The 27,274-nt window shown below is 40.8% G+C and overlaps 2 protein-coding genes across 2 annotated transcripts in view; one reads left to right on the top strand and one right to left on the bottom strand.

Annotated features, from left to right (window-relative positions):
• The window catches only part of LOC133553175 (armadillo-like helical domain-containing protein 4), a 26,395-nt gene extending 12,791 nt beyond the window's left edge, over positions 1-13,604 (bottom strand). The window contains exons 1-3 of the mRNA XM_061901088.1: positions 13,254-13,604; positions 12,119-12,727; positions 6,646-6,879 (exon numbers count right to left, since the gene is read on the bottom strand). Coding sequence (XP_061757072.1) covers positions 6,646-6,879; positions 12,119-12,707 — 823 coding nt within the window. The 5' untranslated portion in view covers positions 12,708-12,727; positions 13,254-13,604. The remainder of the gene's footprint in view (positions 1-6,645; positions 6,880-12,118; positions 12,728-13,253) is intronic.
• actr10 (actin related protein 10) lies at positions 13,598-27,274 on the top strand. The gene is made up of 12 exons (XM_061901089.1): positions 13,598-13,824; positions 18,278-18,433; positions 18,498-18,606; positions 18,686-18,793; positions 18,881-18,948; positions 19,029-19,108; positions 25,259-25,294; positions 25,378-25,457; positions 25,551-25,624; positions 26,120-26,201; positions 26,583-26,784; positions 26,874-27,274. The coding sequence occupies exons 1-12, from the start codon at positions 13,748-13,750 to the stop codon at positions 27,053-27,055; spliced, it is 1,254 nt and encodes a 417-aa protein (XP_061757073.1). The 5' UTR covers positions 13,598-13,747; the 3' UTR covers positions 27,056-27,274.

Raw genomic sequence — 27,274 nt, 5'->3', positions numbered from 1 at the left:
ATGGAATACACAAAACTAATATACATTATTAGGCATACGAATGGGTAAAATGACAATGACTATGTGAACATTTTTTTAATTCAAGTACCCCCTAATCAGAGCAAAGCACTTTGGGTTGAAAAAAAAAGAGATAAAGAAGTAAAATACAGCACTATGTCATCAGTTTCTGATGTATTCAATTGTATAACAGTGTAAAATATTGCTCATTTGTAGTGGTCTTTCTTGAACTATCTGGAAAAAAATATATAAAAATAACTGAAAACTTGTTGAAAAATAAACAAGTGATTCAATTATAAATAATCAGCACAGGAGTTATGCAGGGTTTTGTTAGCTCCCCGGTCCTTTTTAGACTTTATACAAACAGTTCCACTGGGAACCTTGTTTTCACATTTTCTGATGATACCGTATGCCATCTTCAGCCTGCTGCACACAGATTCAGATCCCTTTTGCATATTTTTGTGGAATGGAGCAAGGGTGTGATGCCCACAACCTCATCTTGAATGTGAACAAAACTAAAGAGATGGTCTCTGACCCAACATCAATTGCAGACTGCAGCCCTGTTGTCATACATGTCTGTCAGAGGTATTTGTTGTTGAACCCCAAGATGCAGAGATGGAGGAAGGCATTGGATATGAAGACATTATTTAATAATAAATAATAGAACAAGAACAAACAAAAAGCACGCACGTGGGCGGAATAACAAACTAAGAGAGCTAGCACTGGGAGCTAGAAAAACAAAAAGGAACTTTAGCACGGAAGCTAGTGGACAACAAACAGAAAAACTGGAAATAACTAATGCTAAGAGAAACAGCTTACCGCTACAATGACCAGGACAAAATGTAGCACGACAGGTAGTAGCTGTAACAAAACAACATGACACGGTAGCAACGACAAAACAAGTCCGAATGACAATACAATACAATACAATGATCCAGCCCTGACTGGAGGAACAAAGCAGGTAAAGTAGGAGCTGGCTGCTTGACATCAGGTGTGACCAGATGCCAATCAGCCGCAGGTGAGTGAAAACAGGACACAGGGAGACAAACAGGAAGCTGAACCAAAATAAGAGCACTAGACATGAACTAAGGACAGGAAATACTAAACACACAGAGCAGAAACTAAAACACAGACAAACTGTCAGTGGCAACTCTGACAATGTCATGCCATTCAACAGGCCTGCTCATCTCACTGGATTACTCTTTCAGGTGCCCATGTGTGGAAAGTCTGTTTTTCCATTTAAAGCAAAGAACGTATTACTTACGCAAACTGAGACCGTATGGTGTGGGCATGTTTTTTTTTAATAAGCCGGTACTGGAGATTTTGCTCCAATAAGGGATGTCATCAACTTACTGTGAAGGTGATGCGAAAACGTAACTATCAGACTTTGCAGTCCATTTATTAACAAAGTGTTCTTCGGCACACATGGTGACTTAGCCATCACATATTTTTAATTTAGAATACCAACACCTACACTCAGGCAGACCATATAGGGTCCCAAAGTGCAAACTCAACTGCTTCAGGAATCAATTTGTTCCAACCTCTATCAAAGTCCTAAACAATGCTGTGAGTCCGAAGATTTTGCCGTAGTTTTAATTTTTATAGTGTTTTTATTATGTTTTTTTCAGCATACTGTACGTCTTTCAATGTGTTTTAACTTATTTAACTGTTATACTTATGTGATGCGCATGTGCAAAGTTAGTCTCTAAGGTATATGTCTGTTTTTTGTCATGATGGCTGTTCAAGGGAAACTGCACTTTTTCTGGAATATTGTCTATAGTTTTTAATCATTATGAGAGACAAGAGCACGTCTTTTGAGGGATGGGGGTTGTAAAGATGATAAAAAAAACATTGCCTTCTAAGCCTTCAAAAGCAATTTTCAAAACCCTCCATCAACATTTTGTATACACACTGCAAGTCTATATATAATGTAGTAACAGACACGTTCATAACAGTATGCAATATGTACAAGATTTACTATATTTTGCTCATTTTAATCATTTCCGGAACTAATTCTTTGGCGCATTTATTTCCGTTTCCATAGCAGTGCACATCTGACTTCAGGCAAAAACCCCTTCCAGATACAAAACGCTAGTGTGTGTTCTAATCATGGCCGACTTGGTAACAAGCAACAAAGACGACTATTTTTGCACAAATAAGGATTAACAACCTTATCTTTTTTGATCTGAAATTATGAAGAGTGAACTACTGCTTCTTGAAGCCAGCGTGAAGGAAGAGTGAAAAGTTGGAGCAGAGGGAAACCAAGGGAGTGAGGTAAAAGTGAATCGAAGCTGCAAAATGTGGAATTGGAAGCCAAGCTATTTCGACATAAATGAAGTGCTTACCCATATTTAACTGGAAAAAATCTCCCTGGCCAGCTGGACCAAACAGACAACTGTTCATCGAGTGAATTGATTAACGTGGACCCCGACTTAAACAAGTTGAAAAACTTATTCGGGTGTTACCATTTAGTGGTCAATTGTTCGGAATATGTACTGAACTGTACAATCTACTAATAAAAGTATCAATCAATCAATCAATGAGTCACTTTATATTAATCACGCTATGCGTGTTATTACAACTACAGGACATACACTGTCTGGCTTGCTGTGTACAAACCAAACATAAAATGTGGTTTAATACTTTACAGAAACTGTAATATAATTGTTCATTTCTTTCAGTCAGTACAGATTGGTGTCGTATTGCAGTGTTGTGCATTACAAACCCAAACATGTTTCGTGTTAAACGTAGAAGCTAGTTTATCTCTTGCTGTAGTTAGCTTTTACGACTAATCCCATAGCAAGCCGATATGTTACTACGCTAGAAAAAGACTTCCTTAGTGTTCTAAAATAACAACGTTGGAACATTTTGGTTATTATACAGGTTACAGAACGTAAATGAAGTATTGGTGACGATTTTTGAATGCATTTTTCTAGTGATTTAGTGGTAGAATTGATTGCTCTCATTAGCTGCATTGCTAGCCACCAAGAAAATAAAAATGTGCAGTTCCCCTTTAAAAACGTCTTAAGGCCCAAGCTGTTTGTTTACATGCTTTCTTATTTCTATTTGCTATTTGGGCTTATTGGACCCTAATTAGAATAAAAACTAAGAATCGTCTTTTGATATGATGTACTTAGTCCAAATGTGTACTACATGTTTAGTGACATGCTAATTCTTATGTTTACACTTTTTTCCCCTCCAAATTCCATTGTATGTTGTACTCTTCTGACACCACCAGATGGCAGTATAAGTGTCCACATAAGCGGCCATAAGACCCCAATTCAGTAGTGTACACAATTTTGGAAATAAGAGCTAAAATGTGCTGTGCACGCATGTGGTCACTAAGGCCTTTTTAAGGAATTTGTGGCACATTTGCTGAGTACAAGACAAATGTCCCTTAGTAAGACAATAAAGTATATTGTATTGATCTACTTGTGGTATATTTACAGTCGTATTGTTTTTTTTAAAATTAACTAAGGGTGTCCCGATCTAATATTTGTATCGGATATTGGTCTGATAGGGATACTGGTCCGAAATCAGAAAAAAATATTGGATATCGGCTTACATTTAAAATCTATGATATAAACTCAGATACTTGTAAAAGCAGTCCTTCAGCGCGTTTACTTGTTCAAGACTGGACCACCGGTTAACATTTACACGTCTTCCAATAACCACACAGAGTTGGTCTTTTCTTGTATATTAGTCAAGGCATTTACAAAAGGTAAACATGGTAGGCTACTTGGAGCTTGTAGCTACACAACAGCTGAGCACACAATAGTATACACAAACTAAACAAACATAATAAGGTGTCCTTAATTGAACAATATTGCAATCTAAACCAGCACATTTGTCAAATTATCAGAATTGCATATTACTTACACATACAAAGTCCATCCATCAATCCATTTCCTACCGCTTATTCCCTTTGGGGTCGCGGGGGGCGCTGGTGCCTATCTCAGCTACAATCGGGCAGAAGGCGGTGTACACCCTGGACAGGTCGCCACCTCATCGCAGACATACAAAGTCTCCAAGGAAAAAGTATCCAGTAACACATCTCTAGATCATTCAATTTCCTGCGTCATGCATTTAAATAATTATTTAAATGCACTTATTTTAATAAATATTGTGACCGCCACGTGTTGCCAAAACACAAATTAACACTCCACTAAAGTTAAAGTTAAAGTACCACTGATAGTCACACGCACGCATGCACGCACGCACACACACACACACGCACACACGCACACACGCACACACGCACACACACACACACACACACACACACACACACACACACACACACACACACACACACACTAGGTGTGATGAAATTATCCTCTGCATTTGACCCATCCCCATGTTCACACCCTGGGAGGTGAGGGGAGCAGGGAGCAGTCAGCAGCAGCGGTGGCCACGCTCGGGAATCATTTTGGTGATTTAACCCCCAATTCCAACCCTTGATGCTGAGTGCCAAGCAGGGATGTAATGGATCCTATTATTTATAGTCTTTGGTATGACTCGGCCGGGGTTTGAACTCACAACCTTACAGGCTCAGCAGGGCAGACACTCCAAGCACAAGGCCACTGAGCAGGTTTTTCTTTTAGACTGCATGCGACCCCGAATGAGACAAGCGGTAGGAAATGGATGGATGGATGGGTGGATGAGTTGAAATGTGTACAAACTGAGTACAAGAAGTGAACATGTGTTAGTAATTAATATGGAGTGGGGAAATGGTAAAGAACATTTAAAAATGGGATGCCTCATTTTGAAACTATTAAAATGTTCAAATCAACCAACAAACCATATCTGTCATAAGGTTTCTAAAAAAAAGTCTGTATGGTTTAGTAATTTTGTACCTATCATTGTTATCTGAGTAATTTCACCTGATCAAACATTCCTCGCTACAAAATAAAAAGTATGTACTTTCATGCCTTATGTGAGTGTGTCAGACTCTTTATTCATCATGGATGACATTACAGTTACGACTACCTTCAGAGGGCCACTTATAACTGCAAAACCACGTAAACATATAATAGCCTCATGGTATTTTTACACAATTGTCTCTTCATGTGATTACTGTTTTTACCAACTCCTTGTTTTGGAATCACAAGTCAATATGACAAGCAGATTTTCATGTTCAGCTTGGAATAGCTTGTTGCATCAAATAATATTGAGTTAAGAACTGCAGTTGTATGCGGTACAATCATTTCTGTCAAAATAAAAATCTATTTAACAAGAAAGACAAAGTGCTTTATTAACGCAAATTATTTCCATGCTGTCAGGGGCCACAAGAAATCATGTGAACGTTGAGTAAGCGTTGAAATTGACACCTGTGCCTTAGTGTTTTTGCTACCAACACTGCAAAACGTCAATGTTCAAAAACAAGAAATAAAAATACAAAAAATTAGGGGTATTTTATTTGAACTAAGCAAAATTATCTGCCAATAGAACAAGAAAATTTGGCTTGTCAAGACTTTTCAAAACAAGTAAAATAGCTAACCTCAATGAACCCAAAAATACCTTAAAATAAGTATATTCTCACTAATAACAACCGCACTACTATATGAGTACGTATTTTCTATTGTTTCACTGAAAATAAAACAGCAAAGTCCATTGGGCTGTATTCTGTTTTAAAATGAAACACAATTGTGTCAAAGTCATGCTTTTATTTTCATGCTTGTAATAAGAAATTATTACTTTAAAAAAGTATTTTTTTACTTGTGAGTGTTGATGACACAGCCTTGCAACAGTTGATATCCTAGTTTCAAGCATGTTTTACTAAATACAGGTTTTAAAATCTCAGCAATAAATTCTAATATCTTATTGAGATAATTTAGGACCAAAACCCTTAAAACAAGTAAAACACTCTAACATAAAATCATTTGAGTGAGAACAATTATCTTATCAGACAGAAAATAAGCAAATATCACCCTTGTTTTAGATATTTAATCTTACTTAGATTTCAGTTTTTGCAGTGTACAAGTGTTCTCTGTTTGAGTAGTTTCACTTGACCAGAACTTTTTTTAACATTCCACACTACAAAATAATGATTATGTATTTTCATTACGGCTAAAATTGTGTAGGAATAATGTCAGTGTCGGCCAATCCTCAAGGCACGATTATTGGTGTCGTATCGGAGTTGAAAAAGTTTGGGACACCATTTTCTATTAATCAGTCCATACTTTTTGTATAATGCTCTTTCAGACATGATGAAAACCTGCATCCAGATGAATAATACTCTGCTAAGAGTTCAAAATGTGTGCAACAAAAATGTGCAAAAGGAACCTTTGTCTTGAACATGAATGAATGTCACTCATTGTTTTATCGTGCTCCATAAATAGTGTTTTAACTCCTACTATTTAAATCTGAATATATCTCCCCTCAAATACTTCTTAATTAGCAGTTGATGTTTTCCCCTCTTTGATCAAGGCGTCTTCATTTACTGCAGCCATTTTTGGTTTCAGATCAAGCACTCAACTGGCTCCCTCATCTCTGCAGGATCATTTTCTGTGAGGGAAAGCCAGGAGCTGCCTGAAGCAAGACGAGCTCTCCAACAGAAATAGGGCAGCCTCTGTTATTTTTTATTCTGGCATCATCCAACTTCCAAAACTGGATGTTTTTTGTGCCATGCAGTGGATACAAACTTACCTGACTGGATGGTTCCCTTGACTGCCTGCGTGGTGACCATCAACTCCCGGTCTGCTTCCGACAGGGGCGTGCCTCGGGTGACCATGATGGCAGTGGGAAACAGGGAGTTGTCGGGCGGAGCTTGATGGGCTCCGTCTGTCGCGGATTCCTCCAGAGGCTCAAAAATTAGAGGGAGGGCCTCAGATGACATGGTGGCCTCTGTGGCGTCCTCCTGAGATGGCGGCGCAACAGTGTCTGCAGTTGTCAGTGGAAAAATGAGAGGTGCGTTTGAGGGCACAAGATTATTTACATGCTGTTGTCCTAGAACAGGGATACTTAAACTGTGGTATGTGTACCAGTAATGGTACGCGGGCTCCATCTAGTGGTAGGCCAAATGCTCACTCAATTAAAGTACAGTGTTTTATTTTCCTATACTTTAACAGTGTTATTGTTCAAACTCTGTGTAATGTTACGGAGGCGAAAGATATTAAACGTAAATAAAACTTCTGCCTTGTTTTTAATGATGATTTAGGCCTACTGAGCTACAGTTGGTCATTATGGTGGTACTTGAAGAGACAATTTTTTTCGGAGGTGGGATTTGGTGAAAAAAGTTTGAGAACCACTTCTGTCCGAGGATAAACAAATACTGAACTTAGCAGGCGAGAACTGAAAATGGCTACGTGCACTTTCATTTGCTGCCATCTTGTGACAATATAGTAGTACTACAGATACCTTTAACTGAATGTGTTTTTCACCATGGTCAAGGTCTGTGCTCGACTTAGTGATGAGCATACTTGCCAACCTTGAGACCTCCGTATTCGGGAGATGGTGGGGGGTGGGCGGGGCTAAGGTGGGCGGGATTTGGTGGTAGCGGAAGAGTTAGTGCTGCAACGGGATCTGGGTATTTGTTCTGTTGTGTTTATGTTGTGTTACGGTGCAGATGTCCTCCTGAAATGTGTTTGTCACTCTTGTTTGGTGTGGGTTCACAGTGTGGCGCATATTTGTAACAGTGTCAAAGGTGTTCATACAGCCACCCTCAGTGTGACCTGTATGGCTGTTGATCAAATATGCGTTGCATTCACTTGTGTGTGTGCAGAAGCCGCATATACTGTATCATGTGACTAGGCCGCACGCTGTTTGTATGGTGGAAAAGTGTACGTGACGACAGGTTGTAGAGGAAGCTAAAGAAAGTGCCTTTAAGGCACGCCCTCAATATTGTTGTCCAGGTGTAAATCGGGGGAATGGTTGCTTCGGGAGATTTTCGGGAGGGGCACTGAAATTCGGTATTGTCGTGAGAAAATCGGGAGGGTTGGCAAGTATAGTGATGAGTGACATTTATTTTTCTTTACCAAAGATAGTCACACACACACTAAGTGTGGTGAAATGTGTCCTCTTCCTTTTTCCCATCCCCTTGTTCACCCCCTGGGAGGTGAGGGGAGCAATGAGCAGCAGCGGTGGTGGCACCGGGGAATCCATCCATCCATCCATTTTCTACCGCTTGTCCCTTTTGGGGCCATGGGGGTCGCTGGCGCCTATCTCAGCTGCATTCGGGCGGTGGACGGTGTACACACTGGACAAGTCGCCACCTCATCGCAGGGCCGACACAGATAGAAAGACAACATTCACACTCACATTCACACACTAGGGCCAATTTAGTGTTGCCAATCAACCTATCCCCAGGTGCATGTCTTTGGAGGTGGGAGGAAGCCGGAGTACCCGGAGGGAACCCACTCAGTCACGGGGAGAACATGCAAACTCTACACAGAAAGATCCTGAGCCTGGGATTGAACCCAGGACTACTCAGGACCTTCGTAATGTGAGGCAGGTGCACAAACCCCTCTTCCACCGTGCTGCCCCTGCACCCGGGAATCATTTTTGGTGATTTAACCCCCAATTCCAACCCTTGATGCTGAGTGCCAAGCAGGGAAGTAATGGTCCCATTTTACATTATATACCGGTAGGCTTTGGTATGACTCTGCCGGGATTTGAACTCACAACCTACCGATCTCAGGGCAGACACTAACCACAAAGCCATATTGTAGTTACTGTCAAGAATAAAAGCTTTCATGTTCTTTATCCATGAAAATACGGAGAGGTTTTGTTTAGCCGCTGTGTCAGGATCAAAATGTTCCGCTGTGACATCTTAGAACACACAGAAGTTTGGAGTTCACAATGTACCTATTACACAATGACAAAGAAGACTGCAGTGGAAAGAAAAAATACTCTTTCAAATAAATTTACGTTTATTTTTTTGTCGAAAAGATTTCGAAAAGCAGCCTGAAAATTGTCATCTCAATTGGAGGAGCAGATATTGACTTAGACAGCATCCTTTAAACAGCATGGAGCCAATGTTAAAAAGCCCAATTGGGGCAGCACAGTGTTACAGAGTTTAGTGTGTATGCCTCACAAAAACAAGGTCCTGGGTTCGATCCCTGGGCTCGCAGTCTTTCTGTGTGGAATGTGCATGTTCTCAGCAACAGAGACATTCATAGCTAAACAATGAGACAAAATATGAACTTCACACCATAAAAACAACTGCAGACATGAATTGTAGATGAGACTAATATTAGTAGCAGGAAATCAAAGGCAAACAAGCATATCTTTTTCTCATTAGCATCAACGTCACCGCAGCACTGTACTCGTTATGCCAATCAAATATGTTATACCTATGCATGAAAAAGTCCAACATTGTCTTTCATTAATTAATGATTAATTTGTGGACCCCTCAGATCTAAAAGACATGATGTGCCTCCAATCTTTTCTTCTTGTAAGTGTCAAGGAAGTTTGGTCGAGGCAAGCACTGAATGGTTATGATGTAATGATGAATGGTTTAAATATTTTGAAAATTATTTTTCTTGAGAGTGCATAAATCCACTCCACTTTAAATATTCTTACATGATCGCTTATATGATTGTCTTCAAACCTTTCAAAATACACCCAAATCTGCACTGATGCCGGTAAAGAAACCGTAGCCTTATGGGACTCGTCTGAAACCCTGAAGTGCCTCTAGGTCATGTGATTACAACACAGCAATAAATTATGATTAAAAGTTTTTGGTAATGTTCTGGCATTTAACTTCATCATGCATGATGCTGCAGCCAAGTGAAAACCACCATGTAATATGAAAACATCCATGAAAAAATAATAATCAAAATTGTTTACGATCATATTTAAGGATTCCATAATGTACAGCGGAACCTCAATTAAAGAGTGTTTTGAGATAAAGGCTATCTCTCGACTAATTGTTATGCTTTAGGTTACAAGCAGGAATTCATGTTGCGAGCCTCTCCAAAAGATCCGACCAAAACATCTGGTCTTAATAGCTAACATTCGCTTTTAGCAAAATATGGACATAACTTTGTTTTTACAAACATGGGAAGGAAGAAAGTGAGTGGGAAGGACAGCGCTGAGAGGAAGAAATGAATGATATTTATTGAATTAAAGAAAGAAATCAACAAAAACATGATCGAATGTGTACCTAACTTGGTCAAGTATTTAGAGCGTATCACTACTAGTCTGCAACATACTGAAGCAAAATGAGTTGATAATGCAAACCAAGGATGTTAAAATAATACAGTATCTAAATGGCGAACATTAATCTATGAAAATAGGAAGAGGCAGCTGATGGTGTGTTTTGCAGCTGGATGCAGATATCGTGGAAGTCCACTTTGCAAGATAAATGCCATTATTTATTATTAGTAGTAGTACATCATAAAACAACAATGTTTGTACTACATTCTGTTGTATTGTTTTTATGAAATATGTCTTATCTAAAAGTTAGTTTTTATTTTTAAAGGGCACGTTATGTATTAAACTTGTGCTGTTTTGGTGGGCCAAGCACAGATTAAATTGATTTTAGTTCATTAATTTTAGTTTAGTAGCGACGTTGATTCGAGATACAAGTGTTCTGAATCAAGATTCAAAGCAGAACCAATTCAAGTCATAAACTGAGGTACTACTATGATTATTTAATTATTCTAATGTAAATAATAAAGTTGGAATTTATATAATGTAATAATGTTCCCCAATTAATAAATATATATTTTTTTGATTTTAATCTCTTTGATGGTCTTTATGTTTATTTAATTTTCCATCCATTTCTACCGATTGTCCCTTTCAGGGTTGCGGGGGGTGCTGGAGCCGATCTCAGCTGTATTCGGTCAGAAGGCGGGGTACACCCTGGACAAGTCGCCACCTCATCACAGGGCCAACACTGATAGACAGACAACATTCACACACTAGGGCCATTTTAGTGTTGCCAATCAACCTATCTCCAGGTTCTTTAATTTTGTCACTATGAATTGCTGACTAAGGCTTATTTAACACACTCTGCCATCCTGCCTTGACCATGCAGGATGTTCTTTAAAGCCCCGCATGCAACAGAATAGAACTTACACCACCTGCAGGTTCAAAGTGGAGCACTGTGTTTATTACTGTAGTTTGCAGTGGTGTAAGATTGTCGTGCATCATACTGAGAGCTGCTTCCAATACCATGAAGTTAAATAAGGTCAACGTGATGTTACAAATGCAGTGCAGAAACCCAATAATAAACAGTGGTACAATGAACATTATTATATTTGGAAAAGTGCCGTTTCTGGAATAGATCTCATTTGATCAGTGATATTCAACCTTTTTTGAGCCAAGGCACTTTTTTTTTTTTTTAAATCTGGAGGCACACCACCAGCAGAAATCATTAAAAAACTCAACTCAGTTGACAGTAAAAAGTTGTTGTCCCAATTGTTGGGTATGACTTTAAACCATAACCAACCATGCATCACTATAGCGCTTGTCTCAAAGTAGGTGTACTGTCACCACCTGTCACATCGCACCGTCACTTATTTTGAGTTTTTTGCTGTTTTCCTGTGTTGTGTTTTAGTTCTTGTCTTGCGCTCCTATTTTGGTGGCGTTTTTTCTTTCTTTGGTATGTTCCTGTATAAGTTTCATGTCTTCCTTTGAGCGATATTTCCCGCATCTACTTTATTTTAGCAATCAAGAATATTTCAGTTGTTTTCATCCTTCTTTGTGGGGACATCGTTGATTGTCATGTCATGTTCCAATGTACATTATGGACGCCATCTTTGCTCCACAGTAAGTTTTGCTGTTTTTAGTTTCGTTCTGCATAGCCTTCCCTAAGCTTCAATGCCTTTTCTTAGGGGCACTCATCTTTTGTTTATTTTGGGTTTAAGAATTAGACACGCTGCCTCCCGCTGTTTCCGACATCTACAAAGCAATTATCTACCGGCTGCCACCTACTGATATGGAAGAGTATTACACGGTTACCCTGCCGAGCTCTAGACAGCACCGACACACAACAACACACAATTTGCAGACTATAATTACTGCTTTGCAAAAAATATTTTTAACCCAAATAGGTGAAATTAGATAATCTCCCACGGCACACCAGACTGTATCTCACTAGTGTGCCGCAGCCCAATGGTTGGAAAACACTGCATTAGATGATGCAGTAATATTGTCATTTGATTGCATTTCTTACCTCCACCAGATCTGGCGGCCTCAGTCCAAAGGCTCTCAGTGCTGTCGTCTTTGGGCATCATGTTGGGTTCAATGTCAGGTAAGAGTGGTTCTGGTGGTGTGGGCAATATTGGGCCTTCATTAACCAACAATGGTAAAGCCATGAATGTCTGAGGGGACGCAGGTGAAGGAATGGCCCTGGAGGAGGCAGGACTCTTGATCCCGAATGATGAATTGGAACGCTCAGTGGAAGATGTCCAGTTTGTCTCTGCATCTTCGTCATGTGTGCTGATGTCCTCCATGTCTCTCTGTGTCCTTGTTCTGGTAGAAATCAGCAAAGCTTCACGGTGGCTCTTCTTTGTGCTTTTTTGACGTGCAGCTTCCTGCCTCCTTCTTGTCTCAAATGTGCTCGGCCCGGATTTCCCATGGGAATTGTTGTCACTATGGATGGAGACCCCTAAAGGTTTCAACGTTAGTCCACGTGAGCTCACGTCCGCATGACTGCCATCTCTTGACCTGGATGCCGATGGGTGCTGTAGGACTGGACTTCCACACACAGACAGACATGTTCCAGCCAGGAGGAAGTGGTAGAGCGAGTCGGACGTCAGCATCTTCTGTCTGCTCTCAGTGCCTGCAGTGGTACACATGATAAATGTTAAGAGGCTTAAATAGACTATTGGAACTTGTATTACTGTGTGAGGCTGCTCCTTAAAGGGCCAGTGCATGTGTTTTTACATTGCGTCTATCTTAGTGTAGAAGTTGCACTATTCTGATTTTTTGTGTACAAATTACCAAATATTTTACCCCCAAAACACATTCTCACTTGTGCAAGCATTCATGTAAAATACCCAAAAATATTATTTATTTTATTTATTTTGCAGTCCCTTGATTGCACTAATTAGCAGATCCGCTGTGTCATGGTCACAAAATCCGAGCTGAGTCACTGTAAGCATCGTCAAGTGGTGCATACTAATTTAAAAAAATCTAATCCAAGCCCACTTTCCCCGTTCAGGCTTTTTTGTGCAGCCACGTATGATTAGTAAACAAACAAGCGCTGATAAATAAATATTATTGTACATTATGTGCCATCGAGAGCATATCGTTGATAGTGAAAGTCGCATATGGCTAAAAAACAAAATAACCCTAAGTGTCCTTACCTTGCAGCGACCGTCATGATGGAGGATGCAAAGGGACGCGACGGAAATGTGGGAGGAATGCAGAGAGGAGAGAGTGGTGGCGGCTTCACGTCTCCTTCAGCACGCCCACCGCTCCAGTGGCTGCCATCAGACTTTCAAGCAAAAAAAGGTATCAAAAAGTGTAAATTAGACATACATTCAAGTGAACTGTCACAAGGTGTATTTTTCCACGCGTATCCTCACACTCAAGCAAAAAAAACAAAATATTTCAATTCTAACCATCCAATTAATAGTCGAGGCTCAAGTACTATTTTTGTCACATTTTTGAACAGGCGCTTTTTGTGTGACGTCGTCGCGACTCTCAAGCCCCCGCCCAGCCCAGCCTCAAGTCAACAGATTCACTCCCTCTCTCCGCCTCTAATGATGGTGATCATGTAAAAAAAAAATAAAAAGATCGTCAAAGCTGACTTCAACGGCGTTTTTTCGCTGTGAAGGCGATCTTAAACAACTCGACGATGCCATTATTTGATGATCTTGGAAGTGGAGCGGAGAAGACTGCCATAGTCATCGACTTGGGAGCGGCTTACACAAAGTGAGTGCTAATAGTCGTTAGCATTTAGCCATCTGCCGTCGCTCGCTCTCACGGTTTCCCCCCACAAAAATACTGTGATTATTAATACATTATTGGACACTGAACATAATTATACACTTTGAACATTGCTCGCTTGATGTCGAGTCAAATCAGTAAAGGGAGGTCATAAATTACTGCTAACATGTCATGTCAGTAGTGTTAGCTACTGCAGAGCTAACTAAACCAGATTAAAGTGTACGAAGAAGCATTATTTATGACATAGACATTTAACATTGCCAACATGTGTCCAAGTGTGTGCATCATGCAGTTATGATTGTACATTTGAATTATCAATTTGTTATGTTAAGATTAAGATTAGTTTAACTCAAAGGGGACGATGCCATTTCATAAAAAAACACATGACTAGACATGTTTAACAAAGACAGAATCAGCCAGAAGACTAGTTAGTCAACTGTAGTCCCCTAGCCATGATGTAAAAAAGGCAGTAAAATTAAAATTTAAAAGAAAAAGAACATAACAAAAGCACACAATACATATACGATATAATCTAGGGCTGTGAATGTTTGGGTGTCCCACGATTCGATTCAATATCGATTCTCATCAATCAATCAATGTTTATTTATATAGCCCTTAATCACAAATGTCTCAAAGGATTGTAAAACCATTACTACTACGAAATCCTCGGAAGAACCCACATAAGGGCAAGGAAAACTCACACCCTGTGGGCAGAGAGAATTCACACCCAGTGGGACGCCAGTGACAATGCTGACTATGAGAAACCTTGGAGAGGACCTCAAATGTGGGCAACCCCCCCCCCCCCCTCCAGGGGGTCGAAAGCAATGGATGTCGAGCGGGTCTAACATGATACTGTGAAAGTTCAATCCATAGTGGCTCCAACACAGCCGCGAGAGTTCAGTTCAAAGCGGAACCAAGACAGCAGCGAGAGTCCCGTCCACAGGAAACCATCCCAAGCGGAGGCGGATCAGCAGCGTAGAGATGTCCCCAACTGATACACAGGCGAGCGGTCCATCCTGGGTCTCGACTCTGGACAGCCAGTACTTCATCCATGGTCATCGGACCGGACCCCCTCCACAAGGGAGAGGGGGGACATAGGAGAAAAAGAAAAGAACCGCAGATCAACTGGTCTAAAAGGAGGTCTATTTAAAGGCTAGAGTATACAAATGAGTTTTAAGGTGAGACTTAAATGCTTCTACTGAGGTAGCATCTCGAACTGTTACCGGGAGGGCATTCCAGAGTACTGGAGCCCGAACGGAAAACGCTCTATGGGCTTTAGCAATCACTAATAAGCCGGAGTCTTTTGAACGCAGATTTCTTGCCGGGACATATGGTATAATACAATCGGCAAGATAGGATGGAGCTATACCGTGTAGTATTTTATATGTAAATAGTAAAACCTTAAAGTCACATCTTAAGTGCACAGGAAGCCAGTGCAGGTGAGCCAGTATAGGCGTAATATGTGTGAATGTGAGTGTGAATGTTGTCTGTCTATCTGTGTTGGCCCTGTGATGAGGTGGCGACTTGTCCAGGGTGTACCCCGCCTTCCGCCCGATTGTAGCTGAGATAGGCGCCAGCGCCCCCCGCGACCCCAAAAGGGAATAAGCGGTAGAAAATGGATGGATGATCAAACTTTCTTGTTCTTGTCAAAAGTCTAGCAGCCGCATTTTGTACCAACTTTGATCTTTTAATGCTAGACATGGGGAGACCCAAAAATAATACGTTACAGTAATCGAGACGAGACGTAAAAAACGCATAGATAAGGATCTCAGCGTCTTTAGTGGACAAAATGGAGCGAATTTTAGCGATTTTACGGAGATGAAAGAAGGCCGTTTTAGTAACGCTTTTAATGTGTGACTCAAAGGAGAGAGTTGGGTAGAAGATAATACCCAGATTTTTTACCGAGTCACCTTGTTTTATTATTTGGTTGTCAAATGTTAAAGCTGTATTATTAAATAGAGGTTGGTGTCTAGCAGGACCGATAATCAGCATTTCCGTTTTTTTGGCGTTAAGTTGCAAAAAATTAGCGGACATCCATTATTTAATTTCATTAAGACACGCTTCCAACTGACTACAGTCCGGCGTGTTGGTCAGCTTTAGGGGCATGTAGAGTTGGGTGTCATCAGCATAACAGTGAAAGCTAACACCGTATTTACGTATGACGTCACCCAGCGGCAGCATGTAGATGCTAAGGATTGCAGGGCCAAGGACCGAACCCTAGGGAACTCCACACGTTACCTTAACATAGTCCGAGGTCACATTGTTATGGGAGACGCACTGCACCCTGTCAGTAAGATTCTTGGGGTCACAATTCGATAATATATTGATTTTTTTCGATTCGATTCTCGATTCAAAAACAATATTTTCCCGACTGAAAACGATTCTGTATTCATTCAATACCTAGGATCTACCCCAGTCTGCTGACATGCAAGCAGAGTACTCCATTTAAAAAAAAAAAAAGCTTTTATAATTGTAAAGGACAATATTTTATCAACTGATTGCAATAATGTAAATTTGTTTTAACTATCAAACGAACCAAAAATATGACTTATTTTATCTTTCTGAAAATATTGGACACTGTGTTGTCAAGCTTATGAGATGCGAGGCAAGTGTAAGCCACTGTGACACTATTGTTCTTTTTTTTCTTTTTTTTTTTATAAATGTCTAATGATAATGTCAATGAGGGATTTTTAATCACTGCTATGCTGAAATTATAAATAATATTGATACTGTTGTTGATAATATTCATTTTTGTTTCACTACTTTTGGTTTGTTCTGTGTTGTGTTTGTGCCTTCTCAATTGCTCTGTTTATTGCAGTTCTTAGTGTTGTTGGGTCAGGTTTGGTTTTGGAATTGGATTGCGGTTCAATCCCAGGCTTGGGATCTTTCTGTGTGGAGTTTGCATGTTCTGCCCGTGAATGCGTGGGTTCCCTCCGGGTACTCCGGCTTCCTCCCACTTCCAAAGACATGCACCTGGGGATAGGTTTATTGGCAACACTAAATTGGCCATAGTGTGTGAATGTGAGTGTGAATGTTGTCTGTCTATCTGTGTTGGCCCTGCGATGAGATGGCGACTTGTCCAGGGTGTACCCCGCCTTACGCCCGATTGTAGTTTAGGTAGTCGCCAGCGACCCCACAAGGGAATAAGCGGTAGAAAATGGACGGATGGATGTTATGGTATTGCTGTGTTGTGGTTTGTTGGATTGATTAAAAAAATAAATAAATAAAAAATCCCCGAAAAAAAAAAAAAAATTTAAATTGAGAATCGATTCTGAATCGCACAACGTATTCAAATCGATTTTTTCCCACACCCCTAATATAATCCATCCATTTCCTACCGCTTGTCCCGTTCGGGGTCACAGGGGTGCTGGAGCCTATCTTAGCTGCATTCGGGCGGAAGGCAAAGTACACCCTGGACAAGTCGCCACCTCATTACCATGAATTGATTTATGTGGACCCAGACTTAAAAAAGTTGAAAATATGTAGCTTACCACCACCAAGTGTGAATGAATGATAGGTTCCCACATCTCTGTGAGCGCTTTGAGTATCTAACAATAGAAAAGCGCGATATAAATCTAATCCATTATTATTATTATTGAAAAAGATTTCCTACATTGGCAAATGCAAAATGTCACCTGATATCTTTAAAGGGATTAGTTTGATGTAACATGATTTCTGTCTGTCATGTGGCATGAAATCCATCCATTCATCCATTTTCTACCGGTTATTCTCTTTGGGGTTGCCTATCTCAGTTACAATCGGTTGGAAGCAGGGTACACCCTGAAGAAGTCGCCACGTCATCGCAGGGCCAACACAGATAGACAGACAACATTCACACTCACATTCACACACTAGGGCCAATTACGTGTTGCCAATCAACCTATCCCCAGGTGCATGTCTTTGGAAGTGGGAGGAAGCCGGAGTAACCGGAGGGAACCCACGCAAATATGTTTTCCAATTTTTAATATTGCTGATCCCCCTCCCATTGACCTCAATTGTTATACACAAAGTAAATACACAGTAATCTGAATAGCTCTAATCTTAAAAATAAATCAGAGCCATTCCCCTCTATTTAACTCCCCACTTAATGTGGTGTAGTGTGGTGAACTCATTTTGACAGTCTGTCCCTGTTGAGATTTAGTCACTCAAGCACAACAACCTCGCCTACAGCAAATCACATGGCAGTGAAGTACAAGAAGCAGAAATGGAGACATCTTTGTCCCATAACTTAGCCAGCATTGGCCTGTTTATCTAATTTAGCTATGTGTGAGGGTTGGAATATTAGAAACGGCTACAAAACTACAAGCAAACTTATTTTCTGTCGCATAGATGTGATCACTGTTTAATGTATTTTTTGTAAAGGCGGATTTTATTTTGTGTTGGATTTCTGTGCAGCTTTACGTAATGTAGCGTCTTGTGCTTTTCATTTCCTGTGCAGATGCGGCTTTGCAGGGGAAACGGGGCCCAGGTTCATAATTCCGAGCGAGATCCGGATGCCAGGCCAGCGGCAGGCCACCAAAGTGGTCCAGTACAACATCAACACAGAAGAGCTCTATGTCATTCTCAAAGAGTTTATCCACACACTTTACTTCAGGTAAGAAGAGTGTTGTATGAAAAAAGGAAAATAATTTACTTGTTTCCTGGCTTTCCATCACCAGGCACCTGCTGGTGAACCCTCGCGACAGAAGAGTGGTCATTATCGAGTCCATCCTCTGCCCGTCCCACTTCAGGGAGACGCTCAGCAAGGTTTTCTTCAAACAGTTTGAGGTAACACAAGCGTCTTACGTCAACCTCCATTAAAACATGCACAAATGGTGTGATATTTACCAGCGTGGTTGGTTCTTAGGTGCCTTCGGTGCTGTTTGCACCAAGTCACCTGATGGCCATCATGACTCTGGGTATCAACTCTGCTCTTGTGATGGACTGCGGCCACACAGAAACGCTTGTGCTGCCTGTATCCTTTAATGTCAGTGTCTGTGTTTCTTTTAAACTGAGAGGTTTAATGGGAATATGGATGTTAACCCCTTAACTCTATAGGCAGGTTTACGAGTGCACACCCATCCTGCCGGCCTGGGAGGCCTTGCCTTTAGGCGGAAAAGCCATCCACAAGTAAGATTCATTAATGTCTGTGTGACAAACACATAAAGGTATATACACCGCTTTCATATATTTTCTGTGTTTACATTTAGAGAACTGGACACCGTTCTCGTGGAGCAGTGCACCGTGGACACAGACACCACCACTGGACAAACTGTACCAGCCAGCATTGGTAATTGTTATGTTTTCCACTGGACTGCAACCCATTTGTGGTGGTAGGTTGCCAGTGAGTCTAGATCAGGGGTCAGCAACCTTTACCACTCAAAGAGCCGTTTCGACCCGTTTCACAAAATGAGGAAGACAATGGGAGCCGCAACTGTTCTCTCCAATATCTGCTGGTGGTCACCCAGATGACAAGAATAAGGGCATGCTATGAAGCCATTGCATTAAATACCTTCTACAACATGTACAAACTGCTTGCCAGTCCAGCAACATGTTGTGAGAGGCTTCCGCAGATGCACGCACACGACTGCAAGGCATACTGGGTAACACAGAGTACACTGACGGTTGTGATATAAACAACTTTAACACTCCTACTAATATGCGCCACATTGTGAACCCACACAAAAGAAGAATGACAAACACATTTCGGGAGAAAATCCTCACAGTAACACAACATAAACGCAACACAACAAATACCCAGAATCCTTTGCATCCATGACCAGGTCCTAACTGTTATACATCCCGCGAGCACCAAACCCCGCCCACCTCAACCACGCAGGGAGGGGGAGGGGGGGTTTGGTGCTCGCGGGGTGTATAACATAGTCAAGATGTCTCATGGATGCAAAGGATTCTGGGTATTTGTTGTGTTGCGTTTATGTTGTGTTACTGTGAGGATTTTCTCCCGAAATGTGTTTGTCATTCTTATTTTGTGTGGGTTCACAATGTGGTGCATATTAGTGGGAATGTTAAAGTTGTTTATATCACAACCGTCAGTGTACTCTGTGTCACCCTGTATGCCTTGCAATCTCATAGAAGTGCCGATAGAAGCAACAAAATGCATGTGTCCGGTCGACACGCAAATAGCATTCCGTGAATGGCGGGCGTGATGACGTTCAAGAGGACGCAAATAGCATTCCGTGAATGGCGGGCGCGATGACGTTCAAGAGGACGTTAATAGTAATATCATCACGGCACGCCCTTAATTTTGTAGTCCGAGTGAAAATTGTAGAACGTTGACTCCCGGTGATGTCCGGGAGAGGCATTGAATTCCGGGATCTCCCCGCAACAATCTGGGGGGTCGGCGATTGTGCAGCTGAGCCGCATCAGAGTTGCCAAAGAGCCGCATGCGGCTCCGAAGCCGCGGGTTGCCGACCCCTGGTCTAGATGATGTCATTGTCTATTTGCATAATTAGCCATAACGCAAGTGCACTTTGTAAACCTCAAGTTTACCTGGAAGGCCATGTGTACCTAAATGACGGAATAGTGTATTGAGGCTCTATCTTCTTGGCTTTTGTGGAGGTGTTCTGCACCCTTCCACACCACGTCTTAATCAGTGGCACTAATTAGGGGTGTTGGAAAAATACATTCACATCCGAATCACAAGTCTGAATCGATTCAAAGCTTTCAACGTAAGTCATATTTCTGCAGCCAAGAAGAGATGTTTTAACCTGTTTTTAAAATATTTCAGTAAAATGGAAATACCAAATAATATATTGCGAGACTCTGTTTGAATCAAGAATGGATTCTGAATGAAAATCATGACCCCAAGAATCCGAATAAAATCGAGTTGTCCCGAGTGCTTACAATGCACACAATCTCCAGGCTTGTGGAGGTGCCTTGCATGTCTGGATCTCAGCTCTTTTGTGCCCGCTTGTATTTAAGTACTGAGTAAATGCATGACACAAAAAACACTTTCTGTCTTTCACTTGTAATGCATATCCAGTGTGAATATAAAGGCAAGGCAACTTTATTTGTATATCACTTTTCATACAAAAGGCAGACTCTAAAGTGCTTCACAGACAACAAAGTGAAATGAAAGAAAAGAAATGCAAAATTAAAATGCCGACAACAAAAATAAAAAAAGTGCGGACGTTAAAGGTTAAAAGATTAAAAACATTTAGCTGAAAGCTAAGGTGAACATAAAAGTTTTCAGTCTAATTTTAAAAGTAGTCAGAGTTGGGAAAAGTCTGACATCTTCAGGAAGTTTATTCCAGTTATTTGTTGCATAGTGTCTGAATGATGCTCTCCCTTGATTTGAGTTTACTCTGGGAACCGCTAACAGATTGGTCTCAGAAGATCTTAATGGTCTAGAGGGCTTATATAGTGGGAGCATATCAGTGATATACTTCGGCCCTAGACCATGTAGTGATTTATATGTGAGCAGGAGGATCTTGAAATCAATTCTCTGATGTACAGGGAGCCAATGTAAGGAAATTCTTAGAATTGGTGTAATGTTCTCACATTTTGAATTCTAGCAGGAGCGTTCTGAACAAGCTGTAGCTGCCTGACAATTTTTTGGGGAAGACCTGCAAGGAGACCATTACAATAGTTTAGCCTACTGGTAATAAAAGCATGTACAAGTTTTTCTCTAAGTCTTGTTACATTTTTGAGGTTATAATAGGCCGATTTTGTTACTGATTTGATGTGACTGTCGAAATGTAAATCAGAATCTAAAATAACCCCAAGATTTCTGGCTTTATTTGAGGTTTTTAGGGACAGTGATTGAAGGTGGTGGATTACTTTAAACCTTTCTTTTTTTAGCACCAGGGCGATAGTCATTTGGTGATAGCGCTACATAGATTTGGGTGTCATCGGCATGGCAATGATGATTTGTCCTAGTGGGAGCATATCGATGTTAAATAAAGTCGGCCCCAAGATTGAACCTTGGGGGACTCCACAAGTTACGTTGGTCAGTTCTGATACAAAGTCACCAATAGAAACAAAATAGTTCCTATCTTGTAGATATGACTTGAACCAGCTTCAAACTGTGCCTGAGATCCCCACCCAGTTTTCCAACCTGTCCAAAAGTATTGAGTAGCCGACAATGTCAAATGCAGCACTAAGGTCCAATAGCATTAATGCTGAAGTTTTGCCAGAGTCTGTGTTAAGACGGATGTCATTTATAACTTTTAAGAATGGCCATCTCTGTGCTATGAAGAGGTCGAAATCCTGACTGGAAGTTGTTTTGGCAGCCAGTAGAAGCCAAGAAGTGATTTAGTTGTTGGAGGACAACTTTCTCAAATATTTTACTTATGAATGGTAGATTTGAAATTGGTATGTAGTTGTTGATAACAGAGGCATCCAGACTCCGCTTTTTTAGAAGAGGTTTAATGACTGCAGTTTTGAAAGCCTTCGGGAAATTGCTCGATTGAATAGAATTATTATTTATTTGCAATACGTCTGTTGATAGGCAGTCAAAAACATTCTTAAAGAAGTTGGTAGGTAAAACATCAAGGCAGCAGGTGGATGACATTAGAGCTGTCACCATTTCCACTAGAGTTTTAGAGTCTATGGCATTAAATCTTGCCATCATTGCTGTGTTACTTTTGCCTACATGGGGTGGTGGTCCAAGTTTTTTACTTGAGATATTGATAGCGTGTCTGATGCCTTCAATTTTATCTGTATAAAAGAAAGCAAACTCATTGCATTTCTACATGGAATGGAGTTCGGCTGGTATTTGTGTTGGGGGGTTGGTCAGTCTGTCAACGGTTGCAAATAGGGTTTTGGCCTTATTAGTGATGCTATTTATGATATTGGAGAATAATGTTTCTCTAGCACTTTTTAAGACTAAATTGTAGGCCTGGAGGCTCTCTTTATAGATGTCATGGTGAATATGAAGTTTTGTATTCCGCCAGATTCGTTTAGCCTTCCTGCTCTCTCTTCTCTGGGCTGTTACAACAGCAGATTTTCTCCAGGGTGCCTTTTGCTTACCAGAAATCTTTTTAACTGTAACAGGTGCAATTATATCCATGATATTCACAATTTTGGAATTAAAGTTGCTTACAAGATCATCAGCATGACATGGGTTTAGAGGTGGTAGTGAGGAAATGGCGTTTTTAAAGAGGACATTAGCATGTTCATTTATGTGCCGCTTTTTGACATTCTTTGATTCTGTCTGTGTGTCCAGAATTACAGAAATATTAAAGAAAACACAGAAATGATCAGACAATGAAGGATCAATCACAAGAACATCAGAAACATTGAGACCTTTTGTGATAATCAGGTCCAGAGTGTGTCCCTTACAATGAGTAGCCTCTTTCACATGTTGAGACAGTTCAAATGTGTCTAAAATAGTAAAAAGTTATTTTGCGCCCTTTTCATTCAAATCGTCAATATGAAAATTAAAATCACCAGTTATAACCAGGCAGTCAAAGTCAGTGGAGATGATAGACAATAATTCAGTAAAATCATCGGAAACATTTGCAGAATATTTAGGTGGCCTGTAGATAATTAACAAGAGAATTTTGGGAGAGCATTTCAACACAGCACACAGGTATTCAAATGATGTAAAATCACCAAGTGACATCTGTTTCCCCTGAAACATGTTTTTAAATATAGCAGCTACCCCTCCACCTCTTTTTCCCGGTCTACATAGATCAATGAAGTTATAGTTGGGGGGTGCTGTCTCGATCAGAATGCTTGCACTGTTATTTTGTTGCAGCCATGTTTCAATTAAAAACATAAAGTCAAGTTTAAATAAAGCCGAGTTACGGCGCGTACCCCCTCCCACCCTACAGGTAATGCCAAATCTATTTGTACGCAGTCCATATTGAGTTGTGGTAGGCCGCCACAGCTGAACAAATGTATGGAGGAAACTTGTAATGTTTTTCACATGAAGATGTGTGAATTACTCACACAATTAGTGTATTTTTGTGCTGTCTCAACTTTCAAACCAGATAGACTTGTTACTGTATTAAAGCTGAGACTTATAAAGCTGCTCACTCCTAAATATTGATACAATTATTTGCATCCTATTGCTTGTAGTCCATCACGTGACTTCTTCCCAGAAGTAAAAAACATTGGTGGTCAACCAAGCCAAGATGGGAGCAAGCAGCGCGCAAACTACTCAGTGGCCTAGTGGTTAGAGTGTCCGCCTTAAGATCGGTAGGTTGGGAGTTCAAACCTCGGCCGAGTCATACCAAAGATGACAAAAATGGGACCCATTACCTCCCTGCTTGGCACTCAGCAGCAAGGGTTGGAATTGGGGGTTAAATCACCACAAATGATTCCTGGGCGCGGCACCGCTGCTGCCCACTGCTCCGCTCACCTCCCAGGGGGTGAACAAGGGGATTGGTCAATGCGGAGGACAAATTTCGCCACACCTAGTGTGTGTGTGACAATCATCGGTACTTTACTTTACTTTACTTTACTTTACTTTACTTTACTTTAACTATATGAGTACACAAGAGGCTTAAATCTTGCTGCAAAAAGCAGATATGAACAAAAAAATCAAACTATGAAATGGAATAGATCCCTATACTTTATAATAAAAGATTTGTCGAATGAAATGATGATTACACGTCGGTCGTGTTCCCAGACATATTGTACTATTGTGCTCCAGACGGCGTTCTACACAATAAAACAGATGAAAACTTGGAAAAGCATGGAGGTCTACAACTTGTTTGTGTGTGGCAAGGTCAAGTAAATTGATATCGAGACTCTCCCGGAAAAATATGCATTGTTTTTGCTCGGGTGAAGTTTCATTTCATGACTTAACTTTGCGCATACTGATGTTTATTGCAGTTGCACGCACCGTTTACGAGTAGCATGTTTTTCCCTGTCTTTATCAAAATTAAACTGTAGATGTCAACATTGTGTATGTGCTGAAATATTCATTTATGATTGCTACCTTTGATAAAACCTTAACTCTTTTACTGACATTTGCTTTCTTTTATTTAGACTCGCCGAGTTGGTGCTTTTGAAATCACATGTAGCAAACATGTTTAAGAAATACAAACAATATCAAGATAACACTCAAATGGGAAATAATAAATGTTAAAAGTATACAAAACAAACATTTAACGAAGGGATCACTGCAAACTGATGCATTCTTCAATTCTGCTCCCTTGGACTGCAGTGTGAGCTGCATGCTTTTCTCCTTTGTCGTTTCGTAAAATCTCTGCCACCCTTTTTAATTGCCTCTCGAGGATCACTGAAGAAACGTTTATCCTTTTCGCGATTTGAAAGATTTGTAGTGCCAAAAACAACACAAGCATAGGGCATTTTCTCTTTGAGAAAGGCAAAATGACACCTATTACCCATTGAAAACAGCTAGCTTGCCCACCACACCTATTTAATGGGCAAACCTGAGCCAGACGTGGTGTCAATAAAACAAAAGCAATTGCTGCAATTTTTACTGAACATTGTTTTTTCCTCAAAGGAACCATTCCAGAGGAGACTGTGGAGGACATTAAGGGTGAGTTAGACTGGACTTCTACCGAGTGTTGCATCTAGTTCAAGTCATATTTGCTTCTAGAACACGTTTCTCTCCTCCGACAGTGAGAACATGCTTTGTCAGCGACCTCCAGCGAGGCCTCGAGATTCAGAAGGCCAGGTTCACCCTCGACAGCACATCTGAGGTGAGAAAAATGTGCATACTTACTACATGAAGGTGTATACAGTATATTGTGTATGACCAGTGCAATTGCTTCCTTCTCTGTGTATGTTTGTAGCGTCCGGCCCCGCCTTTTGATGTGGACTATCCTCTAGATGGACAGAAAATCCTGCACATCAAAGGATCCATCAGGTGCATTTTCCTTGATTATTCTATAAAGTTACTAATCGAAGACACAGTTTTGTTTTAATTCTAGACAATGCCACGGATGGATTTAGACATCACATACCTCATTTGGGGTTTAACTAGCTAACCTGATAACTAAAAATACTATTTTTTAAGGTTCATTGGGAAATATATCACATGTATTGGGTTTATAATTTCATTGTTTAATTTGCATGATTGGCCAACACATATATGCAAGTAATAACAGTTTATGGATGCTGTGGGAGGCAAAAAGTGAGCAATGAAAACAACTAATATGTTTGGTCGGGAGAAAATGGATGGATGGATGGAAAATAAATGAACTTGTTTTTGTGATGAATTACCAGCGCCCCCTGTTGGTAACCGTCAGTAGTTGCTTTCATTATGTCTCCCATCGCTTGAACTGCAAACGGCAAATGACTATAGCATTCAATATGTCTTAAGGAGACGTAAATGGTGGTCAACTCCTTCTTTTCTCGGCAGGGACTCGCTGATGGAGATTCTGTTTGAGCAGGACAACGAGGAGAAGAGCGTGGCGTCACTAATACTTGATGCTCTGGTGAAGGTATGCCAAGACCTACTCGTCTTTTCAAGCGAGCGGCGTATAAGTTGGTCCGCCGAGCCTCGACAGGAATGCATGGTTTCTCTAAGTAGGAAGCTGTTGGAGCTTTGACACCGTCTCCATTGTGCTTTTGTCGTCACTTGTGGAGTTGATATAGGTTACCCTAATTAAATGAAGAACAGAATCATAGCATATCATAGTCATCCCTAAATGTGCTTCCCTTGTGTCTGTAAGTTATAATGCTTGTTAGTGTATTTTATAAACATATGAACAGTACAAGAATAATCAAATGGCATCAGAAAGCCTTGTAGAAACTATTATCTTCTATCAGAGAGATAGTTAGTATTATTTGCTGTAATGCATCATGTCAATTATCATTTTTAGTGCCCTATTGACACGCGCAAAGTGCTGTCTGAGAATTTGGTGGTCATTGGCGGGACAGCCATGTTGCCAGGCTTCCTGCACCGGCTCCTGGCCGAAATTCGCCTCTTAGTGGAAAGGCCCAAGTACTGCGACGTCCTGGCCAGCAAGACTTTCCGCATCCACTCACCACCCGCTAAGCCCAACTGCACCGCCTGGCTGGGAGGTTGGATGTTTTACTGCCTCTTTTGTTTTTTTGTTTTTTACTCAGATGAACCTCTTTTGTTACATGATTTATTGTTTTCTGCTCTCCAGGTGCCATCTTCGGAGGGCTGCAGGACATTCTGGGCAGCAGGTCGGTGTCCCGCGATTACTACAACCAGATGGGACGCATCCCGGACTGGTGCTGTCTGAGCTGGCCTCCACCAGAGTCCCTTTACGAGACCGGCGAGACCCCGCCCCCGCTCATGAAGAGAGCATTCTCTACTGAAAAGTAGATTAAGTACACAAAACTTCCCCTTATTTGTTAGATATTTAAATTACACGTCATAGTTTTACATTTATAATGCATCTTCTTGTATGGATGTAAACTTTGAGGTTCCACCAAATGTCAACAGTGTTAAAACACACTCAGTTGTTCTCAATATTGGCGTTTATTTATTATTTGCACAGCTGGTGTTGGTCCAAGTCCTTAAATAAAACCTTCTGCACGTGCA

The sequence above is a fragment of the Nerophis ophidion genome, linkage group LG05 (assembly GCF_033978795.1).
Source record: "Nerophis ophidion isolate RoL-2023_Sa linkage group LG05, RoL_Noph_v1.0, whole genome shotgun sequence".
Lineage (NCBI taxonomy): Eukaryota > Metazoa > Chordata > Actinopteri > Syngnathiformes > Syngnathidae > Nerophis > Nerophis ophidion.
The sequence above is the reverse complement of the archived record's forward strand: the minus strand, read 5'-3'. Positions and strand labels throughout refer to the sequence as shown.

Bases quoted from the DNA above. Each gene is read 5' to 3' on its own strand.
- actr10 (XM_061901089.1), top strand. From the start codon at position 13,748: ATGCCATTATTTGATGATCTTGGAAGTGGAGCGGAGAAGACTGCCATA. The intron at 25,458-25,550 runs GTGAGAAAAATG...GTATGTTTGTAG, and splicing joins CCCTCGACAGCACATCTGAG to CGTCCGGCCCCGCCTTTTGA. The intron at 26,202-26,582 runs GTATGCCAAGAC...TATCATTTTTAG, and splicing joins TACTTGATGCTCTGGTGAAG to TGCCCTATTGACACGCGCAA.